The sequence below is a fragment of the Telmatherina bonti genome (assembly GCF_933228915.1).
Source record: "Telmatherina bonti genome assembly, chromosome: 23".
Lineage (NCBI taxonomy): Eukaryota > Metazoa > Chordata > Actinopteri > Atheriniformes > Telmatherinidae > Telmatherina > Telmatherina bonti.
The window spans coordinates 3852040-3866753 of record NC_136632.1 but is presented as its reverse complement, the minus strand read 5'-3'; the positions used below and the strand labels follow the sequence as shown (position 1 = coordinate 3866753).

General features: G+C 47.4%; 1 protein-coding gene across 1 annotated transcript in view; it reads left to right on the top strand.

Moving 5' to 3' along the window:
* syt1a (synaptotagmin Ia) overlaps nucleotides 1-14714 on the top strand; it is a gene marked incomplete at both ends in the record, with an annotated part of 64457 nt that overhangs the window by 18478 nt on the left and 31265 nt on the right. The window contains 2 exons of the mRNA XM_079263575.1: nucleotides 4991-5158; nucleotides 7016-7183. Of these exons, the coding sequence (XP_079119701.1) occupies nucleotides 4991-5158; nucleotides 7016-7183 (336 nt within the window). The remainder of the gene's footprint in view (nucleotides 1-4990; nucleotides 5159-7015; nucleotides 7184-14714) is intronic.

Here is a 14714-nt window from a genome sequence, read left to right as displayed (position 1 = left end):
ATGGCAGATTCCCACTATGACTGTCCAAGCCCCAGCGGTGCATGTTCCCAGATCCTCAGTCTGCTGCTGCACCGTGCGCGTTAGGAAACAGTTGCCAAGGGCTGAGTCACCATCCTGGTCAGCGTGCTGCTCGCTGGACTGAAGCGTAATGGACAAACAAAGCGGTTTAATACCAGCAGGCCTGCCTGACTGCTTAGTTTGGTAGAAAAACTCTCACAGTTGTGTAAACAAGCAACTGTTGTTCTTCTTTTCTCATCAAGGCTTCAGTGTCTTCCTTCTCTTCAGGGTTCAGTTTTCCATTAAACACAAAACTCTCTGGATGATTTCATGTTCAGTTCTCATCATGCCACAACAAACGTAAGTTCAGGATACTTTAGTCACCAGGTGAAATCCTGCTCCAGTTATAAGATGATATGATCATAAAGTTTATTTATCAGGCTTTTACTGGGAAATGTCAGAGCAAACTGCTGCTAAGTGTGTTGAAGAAATATTTGCAAATACAACGAAAAATGTACAAAATGAAATTGATTTGTCATGTTAGGGATGATAAAATTGTATAAGATATTTATGGTAATTGTCTGTAGGGCTGTGACGATACGCTTTTGTCCCGATTCGATTTTTTTGGGTGCCAATTCGATTTAAATTGCGATTCTCACAATTCTTCTATATAGCTGATTTTTGTAGAATAAAACAAAATAAATGTAAAAAACTTTTTTTTTTTTGCCCGTCATTTCTCTTAATTTCACTGAGGAAAAAACAGCACAGTATCCAGATCATCATTCTCCTGCTATAATGCCCAAGAAGACAAGTAAAAAGATCAATAAAAACAAAAATAACAAAAAAAATGATAATGGATTATTTTTATTTATTTGGAAAATAAAATCTATTTTTTAACAAAAAATCTATTAAAATCGATACACGTTAACCACAGTTATTAAAATCCCTTTAATCAAAATGTTATGTCGATAAAAGAATTTCATTAAGTATTCATTATAAAACTGTTCATTTTAAAATTAAAAGTTAAAAGTCGAAATAAGTGAAAAATCAAAATAATTAAAGTAAATACAATACTTCATGTATTAACTTTGAAACAAATAATAATTAATAATTAATTAAATTTATCATATTTACAAAAACTCTTAATGATGAAATTATCTTAATTTAAAAATAGTAAATAAATATTAAAATGTATAATATAAATATATTCTGAAAATTTATTAAAGCCCATTTCTGCTGTTTTAAATATGGTTGTTGGGGTTTTTGCTGCGTGTGTGTGTGTGTGTGTGTGTGTGTGTGTGTGTGTGTGTGTGTGTGTGTGTGTGTGTGTGTGTGTGTGTGGTGTAAAAACCACCAGCAGCTCTTTCCCTTCTCCTGAGCAGCCTAATTGGCTGGACATCCCGTCCGCTTCTTGCTTAGCAACCGTGATCACAGCGAGTAAACTTAGAAAGCCTTACAGCTTTTATTCCCCCTTGAGCTCAAATTTAGCTCCAACATTTATTCAGCTAACAGCAAAAGACCCCAACCAACATGATTTACATGTTTTTCCTGCATCCTTCTGTCAATCAGTGGGTAAGAACCTTTAAAGCAGCAACTAAATGCAAGGCAGTTTCATGCAATCAAGACCAAGTTCGCCACACACAGTTAGAAAAAGAAAACCCAGTTTAGCGCCGTGTCCTTAATCCCAGTAAAGTCAGAGGTGGAGGAGACATTCTTACAACCGGTTGGCTCCTCTCAGGCTTTTTACCTCCATTTCGTCCACTTTGCTCAGATCAGTCTGTCAACCTGTTGGAGTGATTTCGTTACAATATTTAACACTTTAATGTCCTCTAAGAAACCTTTACAGTGATAACTTCCGACTTCCCATTGCTGCTAAAACATACAGTTAGCAAAAGCAGCAAGTGGAAGACACCATTTTGAGCTTTGTCCAGCTCTCACCTGTCCTCAAGCTTTGTTGTCTGTCCCAGAGAAGACGGTGTGACGGTGTGACTGGGCTGTTTAACGGTGGTAATGTGTACAATACGCCTCCAGCTGAAATGATCGTAGGGTGATCCACTGTGTTTACAGTACTGGTATGAAAATGTGCTTAACCTGGTTAATTAAAGATGTTGTTTACATAATTATCATGTTTACTGTTGTCGTGTGTATGTGTTACATCATCCCGCCATGTTCCTCTCTAAATCTTCCCTCCATCTTATGCTAATGTTGCCTCCCATTTGTGAAATGCTAAATGAAATGCGAACTGACATGTTTACAAATCCATTTCCAAATACGTGTGGGACACTGAAAACAAAAACGGAGCGCACAAGGAACATCCATCCATCCATCTTCTGCCGCTTATCCGGGGTCGGGTCGCGGGGGCAGCAGCCTAAGCAGGGAAGCCCAGACTTCCCTCTCCCCAGCCACATTTGCCAACTCTGCGGGGGGGATCCCGAGGCGTTCCCAGGCCAGCCGAGAGATGTAATCCCTCCAGCGTGTCCTGGGTCTTCCCCGGGGTCTCCTCCCAGAGGGACGTGCCTGGAACACCTCACCAGGGAGGTCCAGGAGGCATCCTGACCAGATGCCCGAGCCACCTCAACTGGTTCCTCTCGATGCGGAGGAGCAGCGCACGAGGAACGTTTCTGAAATTGTTCCAGAATTTTTAGATGCAGTATTTACCAGAAGAGAACCATGTCCCATTAAAGCAGTGCTGCCTGGGCGCACCCGGTTTTAACCTTCAACCTTGTCCCCAGAATACAGAGATTCCTCTTAATTCTTTAAAAGTTCCGATGATTTTACGATCTTTACAAGGAACGTTTTTTTCTAAAACTGTCCCATGATATTGAGACACAGGTTACATAAGATTGGTGAACTTCTCTCCATCTTTCCACCTGAGAGATTCTGACTCATGTTACAGTCACTTTACTGACCTGTTACCAGTTAACCCAGTCACTTTACTGACCTGTTACCAGTTAACCCAGTCACTTTACTGACCTGTTACCAGTTAACCCAGTCGCTTTACTGACCTTTTACCAGTAACACAGTGACTTTACTGACCTGTTACCAGTTAACCCAGTCACTTTACTGACCTTTTACCAGTTAACCCAGTCACTTTACTGACCTGTTACCAGTTAACCCAGTCACTTTACTGACCTGTTACCAGTTAACCCAGTCGCTTTACTGACCTTTTACCAGTAACACAGTGACTTTACTGACCTGTTACCAGTTAACCCAGTCGCTTTACTGACCTTTTACCAGTAACACAGTGACTTTACTGACCTGTTACCAGTTAACCCAGTCACTTTACTGACCTTTTACCAGTTAACCCAGTCACTTTACTGACCTGTTACCAGTTAACCCAGTCACTTTACTGACCTGTTACCAGTTAACCCAGTCGCTTTACTGACCTTTTACCAGTAACACAGTGACTTTACTGACCTGTTACCAGTTAACCCAGTCGCTTTACTGACCTTTTACCAGTAACACAGTGACTTTACTGACCTGTTACCAGTTAACTCAGTCACTTTACTGACCTGTTACCAGTTAACCCAGTCGCTTTACTGACCTTTTACCAGTAACACAGTGACTTTACTGACCTGTTACCAGTTAACCCAGTCACTTTACTGACCTTTTACCAGTAACACAGTGACTTTACTGACCTGTTACCAGTTAACCCAGTCGCTTTACTGACCTTTTACCAGTTAACCCAGTCACTTTACTGACCTGTTACCAGTTAACCCAGTCGCTTTACTGACCTTTTACCAGTAACACAGTGACTTTACTGACCTGTTACCAGTTAACCCAGTCACGTTACTGACCTGTTACCAGTTAAACAGGTCATGTTACCGACCTGTTACCAGTTAAAGTGGTCACTTTACTGGCCTGTTACCAGTTAAACAAATCACATTACTGACCCATCCCAAGTTAAACCGGTCACTTTAGTGACCTGTTACCAGTTAAACCAGTGACTTTACTGACCTGTTACCAGTTAAACCAGTCATGTCACCGACCTGTTACCAGTTAAACCGGTCATGTTACTGATCTGTTACCAGTTAAACCAGTGACTTTACTGACCTGTTACCAGTTAAACCAGTCATGTCACCGACCTGTTACCAGTTAAACCAGTCATGTCGTATTTCCAGTCAAACTGGTAACAGGTCCAGTAACAGAATAGAAACCAATGTTTCCATTGCTAGTGTAGAAGATCAGCTCATGTTTTATACGTTTTATCATCCCATCGATCTACAGTTGTGGCTGTAACGATAACCACTGAGTGTTTCACTATAAGAGCTGTGGTTCAGGCAGAAACCGTCTCTTTCACTGAGTCACCCGTCAGTCTGTTGAGCTTCTGAAAGCTTAAAACCAGATTAAGTTGTGTGACAGAAGCTGTTGGCTCTGAAATGCTTGTTAAATTTCCACCAGTTGTTCTGTAGAAGTCCCAGTGCTGCGGTTTGATGGCACCGGAGTGGAGAGTCAGTCCACCACTTCTGCCAGTCAAGAGGCCCATTTCATCCTCTGCTGCCATTAACGTCAACAATTCAGCTGCACAGAAAATCATTTTAATTTTTTATCTATATATTAGAATAAAATTGCCCCTGATGAAGATGTTTGCTGGATTTTCTGCAAACGTGACAACGAGAGGAAAGTGGACTTCCACGGCTGAGTACCCAGCCTGCAGATTGCTGCCTGATAGGAAGGTGATTGACTGACTAGCTGGACCTCCTGAGAGGCCGTTGAGCAGAGGCTCTGACTGGCAGCTCAATCAGCCACCCAGGCACCACACTGTGCTTATCAATTAGAAGCCTGATGTGGGAAAAACAGCCCTGATCCGACGTGCGACAGATCCTGACCTTTATGAGCTCTTCAGCAGCTGCCATGTTCTTCCTTTATTACCCTCTCATACACCTCCTCCCAGGAGGAAATGACAATTATCATCTTTAAGACTCCTTCATGTTGTTAAAGGAAAGTTTCCTTTAACATGGATGGTCTGACGTGTCTTCTCTTCGGCTTTCAGCTGATTGTTGGGATCATTCAGGCAGCAGAGCTGCCGGCTATGGACATGGGGGGCACTTCCGACCCCTATGTGAAGGTCTACCTGCTCCCTGACAAGAAGAAGAAGTTTGAGACCAAGGTTCACCGGAAAACCCTCAACCCCGTCTTCAACGAGCAGTTCACCTTCAAGGTACGTCGCAGTTCTTCCCAAAACACAGTTCTGCTGCTGGAAATCTTTGCCTCTGATTTGCATTCAGTCCTGAAAGCTGGAAAGGTGTGGAGACAGCAAGCAGCTGGCACATTAACAAGCTCCTGACAGAGCACCTCACACACACACACACACACACACGGAGGTTGGCTGTGATTGGGATGAACGCAGCAGACGCTACAGCGCGGTTCTGCCTCAGCCGGACCGGATGCACCCAACGAAGCAGAATGCAGGTGATCGCTGTACGTTAAGCTTTATGAGATCAACATTTTTACATATATATATATATATATATATATATATATATATATATATATATATATATATATATATATATATATATTCCCTTTTCTTTTCAAACACTTCATTCCTGAGCCGTGATGCCTCATGAGGAAGAACCAGGGATGTTCCTGTGAGTTAACATCAAGGACAAACCAGAGATCTGTTTTATTTCAGGTGATTTCTAAGGGAAAAAGAGACATTTCTGTTTTAAAGTTTGACAGTCATCTTTTTTCTTTACCTCTAAAATCACGAGGAGTTCTTTATAACGTAATGCTGCTGTGATTATTCTACGCTGAAACCTGGTTATAAATAAACCTTTTCTAAACAACACATAGGTCAGTAAATGAATTGGTAATGCAAGTCCTCTTTTCTTTGTTTTATGGTTTCTGCGTCGTCTTCTCCCAATTCTTCTTCTTCTTCTCTGGTTTATTCCTCCTCCTATTTACTCCTGGATGTGTGTCAGCGTTACAACTCAACTCTCCGTTTTCTCAAACTTGAAAATGGAAATCTGTCTGGTTTTCCATCGTCTGCAGCTGGAATAAACGGCCCTTCACGCTTCCCGTGAAGTCTGCAGCAGGCTTCAGGTTCATGGTGTTTCTCAGAGGAACAGCATTCGTCTGTTTATTCATCTAATTTACCTGGTTTTCCATGCGACACATGGTCCACGCTGTTTCTTTCAGCACCATGGACACCAGCTTTGTTTGCTGGTTGTGTGTGTGAACTGCTGAAACCAGGGCTCCTAAAACCGAGGTCAGTACACCCGTGGAGGCCGTGTGACCATTTCAGAGGGTTGCCAGACAATATTTATAAACTATCTAGCCTACATTTATCAAACAAATGAGTGATTCTGACCAGGACTAAATTCAGCCATTGATGCAGATAAATCAGTGAAATCAGACATTAATGACCAACAACGTTGGCATCATCTCCCCCAGAGAAGCTGAACCTTGTCACGGCGACAAACAACCCACCAGAAACCACCTCCTCCTGCTCATTATGACGCTTTCAGCAGCTCAACAAACGTAGGTTACGTTGGGGGGCCGAAACAACTCTAACGAATACTTTTCATGATTCTTAAAGAAACCTTCTGTCCTTATATAATTTGTCGCTAATTGAACAAGCTTCATACAACCTAACAGTATGTTTGTGTGTGTGCGCATGTCAAGGTACACGTCCACAGCTAGAGCTCCCCTGAAAGTCCCGGTGTGATTCAAACCCCAGATATAATCCACCAAACACTCATCTATGGGCTTTTGTGTTTAGTTAACTAGATGGAGTCCATCCAGAATGATTCTGTTTATAATTTATAAAGAGGCAGGAAAGCTTCTGAATCTGGTTTAATAAATACAGAAAATGCCCAGCAGTCTTGTGTTTGAACTTCCTATTTTTCCGTTGGGTCTCACATCTTTGCTGGACCAGTTATTGGACTTTCACCGCAACAGGACCTTCAGAAGGTCCAGGGTTTGCTTCTGTGCCGAGCATGTTCTGACATTAAATCCGAAACTGTTCGAAGCAACATGAGGGTAAGCTGCGTTCTGATGCTCCTCCTCTCTGCAGGTTCCCTACGTAGAGCTCGGTGGGAAGACGCTGGTGATGACGGTGTACGATTTCGACCGCTTCTCCAAGCACGATGCCATCGGCGACATTAAGGTGCCGATGAACAAGGTGGACTTCAGCCACATAACGGAGGAGTGGCGGGATCTGCAGAGCGCTGAGAAGGAGGAGGTGAGCTCTGAAGTCTGCGTGGGCAGAAACACAAAACGGCGGGTTGAGAATCATTGTTCCACACAGATGTGAACGTGTTGCTGCTGTTTCAGTAATAAGAATATTGGTATCGCATAAGTGATTTTACAATAATTGCTTTGCTGCGTGTCTGCTCAAACGGCAAACATGCTGCTGCAGCTGATGTAATCCATCTCTCCTAGAAATGTCACTTAATCATATGTCCACACTTCCCCTTCAGTTATTAGAAGTGTGACTTTCCAGGCACCAGCTCAGGAGATTCAATTTTCATGGTAAATGTCACGGCATATAGCACATGTTACCAACCTTATTTTTAGCATTATGGTGGGTAGATTTAAAGGTTAATTATAACACTACAGAATGCTCACCGGTGTTGTTTAGTTGAAGGGCATCACTTTACTTAGTTAAGGTGAGTTTCACTGCTGCAAACAGCAATTTAACACAAGGTCCCCGCAGAGAGAAGAGGGTAGTTTTAAGGTTAGAATTTATGTAATTAAACTTTATTTATAGCAAGTTTATTCATTATTGTTGGAGTAAGGGATTGTTGTGTTCACCGACTGCAATTTCAGATCCAACTTTTTACTCCAAACTGTCTTAATGTCATCCTACAAGGTGTTGGACACATTCCTCAGTGGTTGTCCTCCACTTAAACATGAAGCATCTCCCGTTCCACCTCATCACCATGAGAATCTCCCGTTCCACCTCATCACCATGAGGATCTCCCGTTCCACCTCATCATGATGAGAATCTCCCGTTCCACCTCATCATGATGAGAATCTCCCGTTCCACCTCATCACCATGAGAATCTCCCGTTCCACCTCATCACCATGAGAATCTCCCGTTCCACCTCATCATGATGAGAATCTCCCGTTCCACCTCATCATGATGAGAATCTCCCGCTCCACCTCATCACCATGAGAATCTCCCGTTCCACCACATCACCATGAGAATCTCCCGTTCCACCTCATCATGATGAGAATCTCCCGTTCCACCTCATCACCATGAGAATCTCCCGTTCCACCTCATCACCATGAGAATCTCCCGTTCCACCTCATCATGATGAGAATCTCCCGTTCCACCTCATCACCATGAGAATCTCCCGTTCCACCTCATCACCATGAGAATCTCCCGTTCCACCTCATCACCATGAGAATCTCCCGTTCCACCTCATCATGATGAGAATCTCCCGTTCCACCACATCACCATGAGAATCTCCCGTTCCACCTCATCATGATGAGAATCTCCCGTTCCACCACATCACCATGAGAATCTCCCGTTCCACCTCATCATGATGAGAATCTCCCGCTCCACCACATCACCATGAGAATCTCCCGTTCCACCTCATCATGATGAGAATCTCCCGCTCCACCACATCACCATGAGAATCTCCCGTTCCATCTCATCATGATGAGAATCTCCCGTTCCACCTCATCATGATGAGAATCTCCCGCTCCACCACATCACCATGAGAATCTCCCGTTCCACCTCATCATGATGAGAATCTCCCGTTCCACCTCATCATGATGAGAATCTCCCGCTCCACCTCATCACCATGAGAATCTCCCGTTCCACCTCATCATGATGAGAATCTCCCGTTCCACCTCATCATGATGAGAATCTCCCGTTCCACCTCATCATGATGAGAATCTCCCGCTCCACCACATCACCATGAGAATCTCCCGTTCCACCTCATCACCATGAGAATCTCCCGTTCAACCTCATCATGATGAGAATCTCCCATTCCACCTCATCATGATGAGAATCTCCCGTTCAACCTCATCATGATGAGAATCTCCCGTTCAACCTCATCATGATGAGAATCTCCCGCTCCACCACATCACCATGAGAATCTCCCGTTCCACCTCATCATGATGAGAATCTCCCGCTCCACCACATCACCATGAGAATCTCCCATTCCACCTCATCACCATGAGAATCTCCCGTTCCACCTCATCACCATGAGAATCTCCCGTTCCACCTCATCACCATGAGAATCTCCCGTTCCACCTCATCACCATGAGAATCTCCCGTTCCACCTCATCACCATGAGAATCTCCCGTTCCACCACATCATGATGAGAATCTCCCGTTCCACCTCATCACCATGAGAATCTCCCGTTCCACCACATCACCATGAGAATCTCCCGTTCCACCTCATCACCATGAGAACCTCCCGTTCCACCACATCACCATGAGAATCTCCCGTTCCACCTCATCACCATGAGAATCTCCCGTTCCACCACATCACCATGAGAATCTCCCGTTCCACCTCATCACCATGAGAATCTCCCGTTCCACCTCATCACCATGAGAATCTCCCGTTCCACCTCATCACCATGAGAATCTCCCGTTCCACCTCATCACCATGAGAATCTCCCGTTCCACCTCATCACCATGAGAATCTCCCGTTCCACCACATCATGATGAGAATCTCCCGTTCCACCTCATCACCATGAGAATCTCCCGTTCCACCACATCACCATGAGAATCTCCCGTTCCACCTCATCACCATGAGAATCTCCCGTTCAACCTCATCATGATGAGAATCTCCCATTCCACCTCATCATGATGAGAATCTCCCGTTCAACCTCATCATGATGAGAATCTCCCGTTCTACCCAAGTGGCAACCTCCAGCGGTTAAAATAGAAGCCTTTGCAGAAGTGCATAAAACTGCAGTTCCCCCTTCATCCACTAGGGGCTGCAAAACAGAGCAAACCCCATAGACACCCATGTTAAAAAGACCAACTTCACAACAGAAATAAACATGTTTACAGCAGAAATAAACATGTTTACAGCAGAAATAAACATGTTTACAGCCTGGTTCAAAAATCCATTTTAGGTTTTATAGGTCAGGTTTACCTTCATGACAACTGTGGGGGGAGTGAATTTTTTCCTAACTCCTCCATTGTAAAGTAATTTAATCTCTAAGTTTTTAGGGGCGTGTCCTTTTGATTGACAGGTACCCAATCTCCGGCTTCAAGTCAGAAGAACGTAGAACAGCCATGGTTTTTAGCCGGTTAACAACGTGACTTAGCTTTAGCCCGCTTACCTCCGTTAGCTGGTTAGTTCCTGTTATCTCCTGGTTAGCTCTTAGCTACAGAAAACTCAGAGTTCGCTCGATGTCAATCATCCACCATGACGCTCACAGCCCCCCTCTCAATAGCCCCCGCCTCTTTTCCCATATTTGTATTTTCCGGGCGAGATGACACGCATGCCCCTGCCAAGATGGTGATGTTAGGAACCGCCCACCGAGCTTCAATTCAGCTCATCAGAAACCTACGGGTGACGACACGGAGGCTCCGCCCATCTTTATATACAGTCTGTGGTTCCACCACATCACCAATAGATTCTGATGGTACCATCTCAACGTGGAGCTGAAATAGAAACTCATCAGACCAGTGTGGTCTTCCAACAAGTCTGTCCATTCTGCCCTGACATCAACCAGACATTCTGGTCCAGACATCTGCTGCTTGCTGGATATTTTCTCCTTTTCAGACCTTCTCTGTAAACACTGGAGATGGTTGTGTGTTAAAATCCTCGTAAATACTCAGAACAACAACGTGACACGTTAAATTTCTTTCTTCCTCGTCGTGATGCTCAGTTTGACCTTCAGCAAGTCGTCTCCACCATGTCTATATAAGTAAATGCTGCCATGTGATTGGCTGATTAGATATCTGTGTTAGAAGCAGCTGAGCAAGCGCAGCTGGTAAAGGAGACTATGAGTGTATTTTGACCCAAACAATTCTCTCCTTGTCCATCTGCACATAGAAGATAAGGAGCTGAAGCTGTGGGAGTTGTGACATTATAAGCAGGACAAATAAAATGGATCCTTATTGGAGCTAGATGAAAAACTTCAAAGATCAATACGTAGTTCTGGTTATCTGCTGATGAATAACTTCCTGTACAAACACACTTATTTATCGCTTGTGAGCTAAAAACCAGCCTGAAAGTTCGTCTGCTCCCTGTTTTGATGAGGAAAAGAAGTGAAGTGAATACTCTGAATTATTAACCTGTAGTGAAACGTCACCGTCTTGTCGTCGCACGCTGCACACATGAGATGACAGAACAGCAAGATTTCTGAGCTGCGATTCTTTTTAACGTCTATCTTAAATGGGACCTTTAAACGAGTGTCGAGTCATGAGGAAAGTCCTCACACACATCGGGAATCATCGCTCCATCAATGTGTGACAGGCCGAGATCTCCCGCTGGTCTCCTCCTCCTCACCGTCCTCCTCTTCCTCCTGCCGTGTATCAGCCAGCGTGAAATAGACACGAAAAATAATTACGTACAATCATGTTGTCGTCTAAAACATTACTTTTCAGTTGTTTGCACACGATTTTCCCCAGAACTGAATCTACAAAACACCAAGACTAGTTCTGTCCACAGATATTTTAACCCCTAAAAGTTCACAAACCCGTTGAACTTCAGCAGCAATGGTTTTATTGAAACACCCCCTCATATGTTTCAATAAGAACCTCTTGCTCAAATCAGGCTGTCAGCGGTTGCCATGGTGATCCAGATATCCAGATCCACTGATGATGGGTTTTTACTGTGTGTGAAGATATTCAGAACTGACTGGACCAACTCGAGTCAGCTGATCTGGAACAAGACAACGAGAGTTTGTCAACCCAGAGTTTCTGGCTGACTCAGCGTTTCTGCTCAACGCAGACGACAAACGTGCCACAGTTCGTACGTAATTTGTGTATCTCCAAAGGTTTTAGCTCGCTGCCGCATGACGCAGGAAACGGAACAATACCATTGGAAATCATGGCGTTGAGTCGCATAGCAGATACACAACCAGAGAAAGGAACAAACCAGAGAAGAAGAAGAGGGACAGTAAGAAGACAATGCAGAATCCACCAAATGGAAAGCTGAAGAAGAAGCTGCTTGATGGTTTTTATCCTTCTTTTCTGGTTTTTTGGACGGTTGTAAACGACTTTACGGCATTGCGTTACCGCTACCAACCGCTGTCCAAGCGTGGAAGTGAACTCTGAACTCAGCACTGCCCCTAGTGGATGAACCGACTTAAGAAGGAGGCCGTAAAAGTAGTACGGGCACGGCGACTCGTACAGGCACGGCGACGTACGTGCACGGCGACGTACGGACACGGCAGCTTGAACGGGCACGGCAACGTACTGGCACGGCGACTCAAACGGGCGCAGCGACGTACGGACACGGCGACTTAAACGGGCACGGCGACTTGTACAGGCACGGCGACTTGTACGGGTATGGTGACGTACAGGCACGGCGAGTCGTATGGGCGCAACGACGTATGGACACGGCGACTTGAACGGGCACGGCGACGTACGGGCCCAGCAACGTATGGGCACGGCGACGTACGGGCCCAGCAATGTACGGGCACAGCAACGTACGGGCACGGCGACTTGAACGGGCATGGCAACGTACGGGCACGGCGACTTGTATGGGCACAGCGACGTACATGCCCGGCGACTTGTACAGGCACGGCGACTTGTACGGGTATGGTGACGTACAGGCACAGCGACTCGTATGGGCGCAGCGACGTACGGACACGGCGACTTGAATGGGCACGGCAACGTACGGGCACGGCAACGTACAGGCACGGCGACTCAAACGGACGCAGCGACGTACGGACACGGCGACTTGAACGGGCACGGCAACATACAGGCACGGCGACTGGAACGGGCACGGCAACGTACGGGCACGGCGACTTGAACGGGCACGGCGACGTACGGGCACGGCGACTTGAACGGGCACGGCGACGTACGGACACGGCGACTTGAACGGGCACGGCAACATACAGGCACGGCGACTGGAACGGGCACAGCAACGTACGGGCCCAGCAACGTACGGGGACGGCGACTGGAACGGGCACGGCAACATATGGGCACGGTGACTTGAATGGGCACGGCGACGTACGGGCACGGCGACTTGAACGGGCACGGCGACGTACGGGCACGGCGACTTGAACGGGCACGGCGACTTGAACGGGCACGGCGACGTACATGCACGGCGACGTACGGGCACGGTGACTTGAATGGGCACGGCGACGTACGGGCACGGCGACTTGAACGGGCACAGCGACGAACGTGCACGGCGACTTGTACAGGCACGGCGACTTGTACGGGTATGGTGACGTACAGGCACGGCGACTTGTACGGGTATGGTGACGTACAGGCACGGCGAGTCGTATGGGCGCAACGACGTATGGACACGGCGACTTGAACGGGCACGGCGACTTGAACGGGCACGGCGACGTACGGGCCCAGCAACGTATGGGCACGGCGACGTACGGGCCCAGCAATGTACGGGCACAGCAACGTACGGGCACGGCGACTTGAACGGGCATGGCAACGTACGGGCACGGCGACTTGAACGGGCATGGCAACGTACGGGCACGGCGACTTGTATGGGCACAGCGACGTACATGCCCGGCGACTTGTACAGGCACGGCGACTTGTACGGGTATGGTGACGTACAGGCACAGCGACTCGTATGGGCGCAGCGACGTACGGACACGGCGACTTGAATGGGCACGGCAACGTACGGGCACGGCAACGTACAGGCACGGCGACTCGTATGGGCGCAGCGACGTACGGACACGGCGACTTGAATGGGCACGGCAACGTACGGGCACGGCAACGTACGGGCACGGCGACTTGAACGGGCACGGCGACGTACGGGCACGGCGACTTGAACGGGCACGGCGACGTACGGACACGGCGACTTGAACGGGCACGGCAACATACAGGCACGGCGACTGGAACGGGCATGGCAACGTACGGGCCCAGCAACGTACGGGGACGGCGACTGGAACGGGCACGGCAACATATGGGCACGGTGACTTGAATGGGCACGGCGACGTACGGGCACGGCGACTTGAACGGGCACGGCGACGTACGGGCACGGCGACTTGAACGGGCACGGCGACGTACATGCACGGCGACGTACGGGCACGGTGACTTGAATGGGCACGGCGACGTACGGGCACGGCGACTTGAACGGGCACAGCGACGAACGTGCACGGCGACTTGTACAGGCACGGCGACTTGTACGGGTATGGTGACGTACAGGCACGGCGACTTGTACGGGTATGGTGACGTACAGGCACGGCGAGTCGTATGGGCGCAACGACGTATGGACACGGCGACTTGAACGGGCACGGCGACGTATGGGCACGGCGACGTACGGGCCCAGCAATGTACGGGCACAGCAACGTACGGGCACGGCGACTTGAACGGGCATGGCAACGTACGGGCACGGCGACTTGAACGGGCATGGCAACGTACGGGCACGGCGACTTGTATGGGCACAGCGACGTACATGCCCGGCGACTTGTACAGGCACGGCGACTTGTACGGGTATGGTGACGTACAGGCACAGCGACTCGTATGGGCGCAGCGACGTACGGACACGGCGACTTGAATGGGCACGGCAACGTACGGGCACAGCAACGTACGGGCACGGCGACTTGAACGGGCATGGCAACGTACGGGCACGGCGACTTGAACGGGCATGGCAACGTACGGGCACG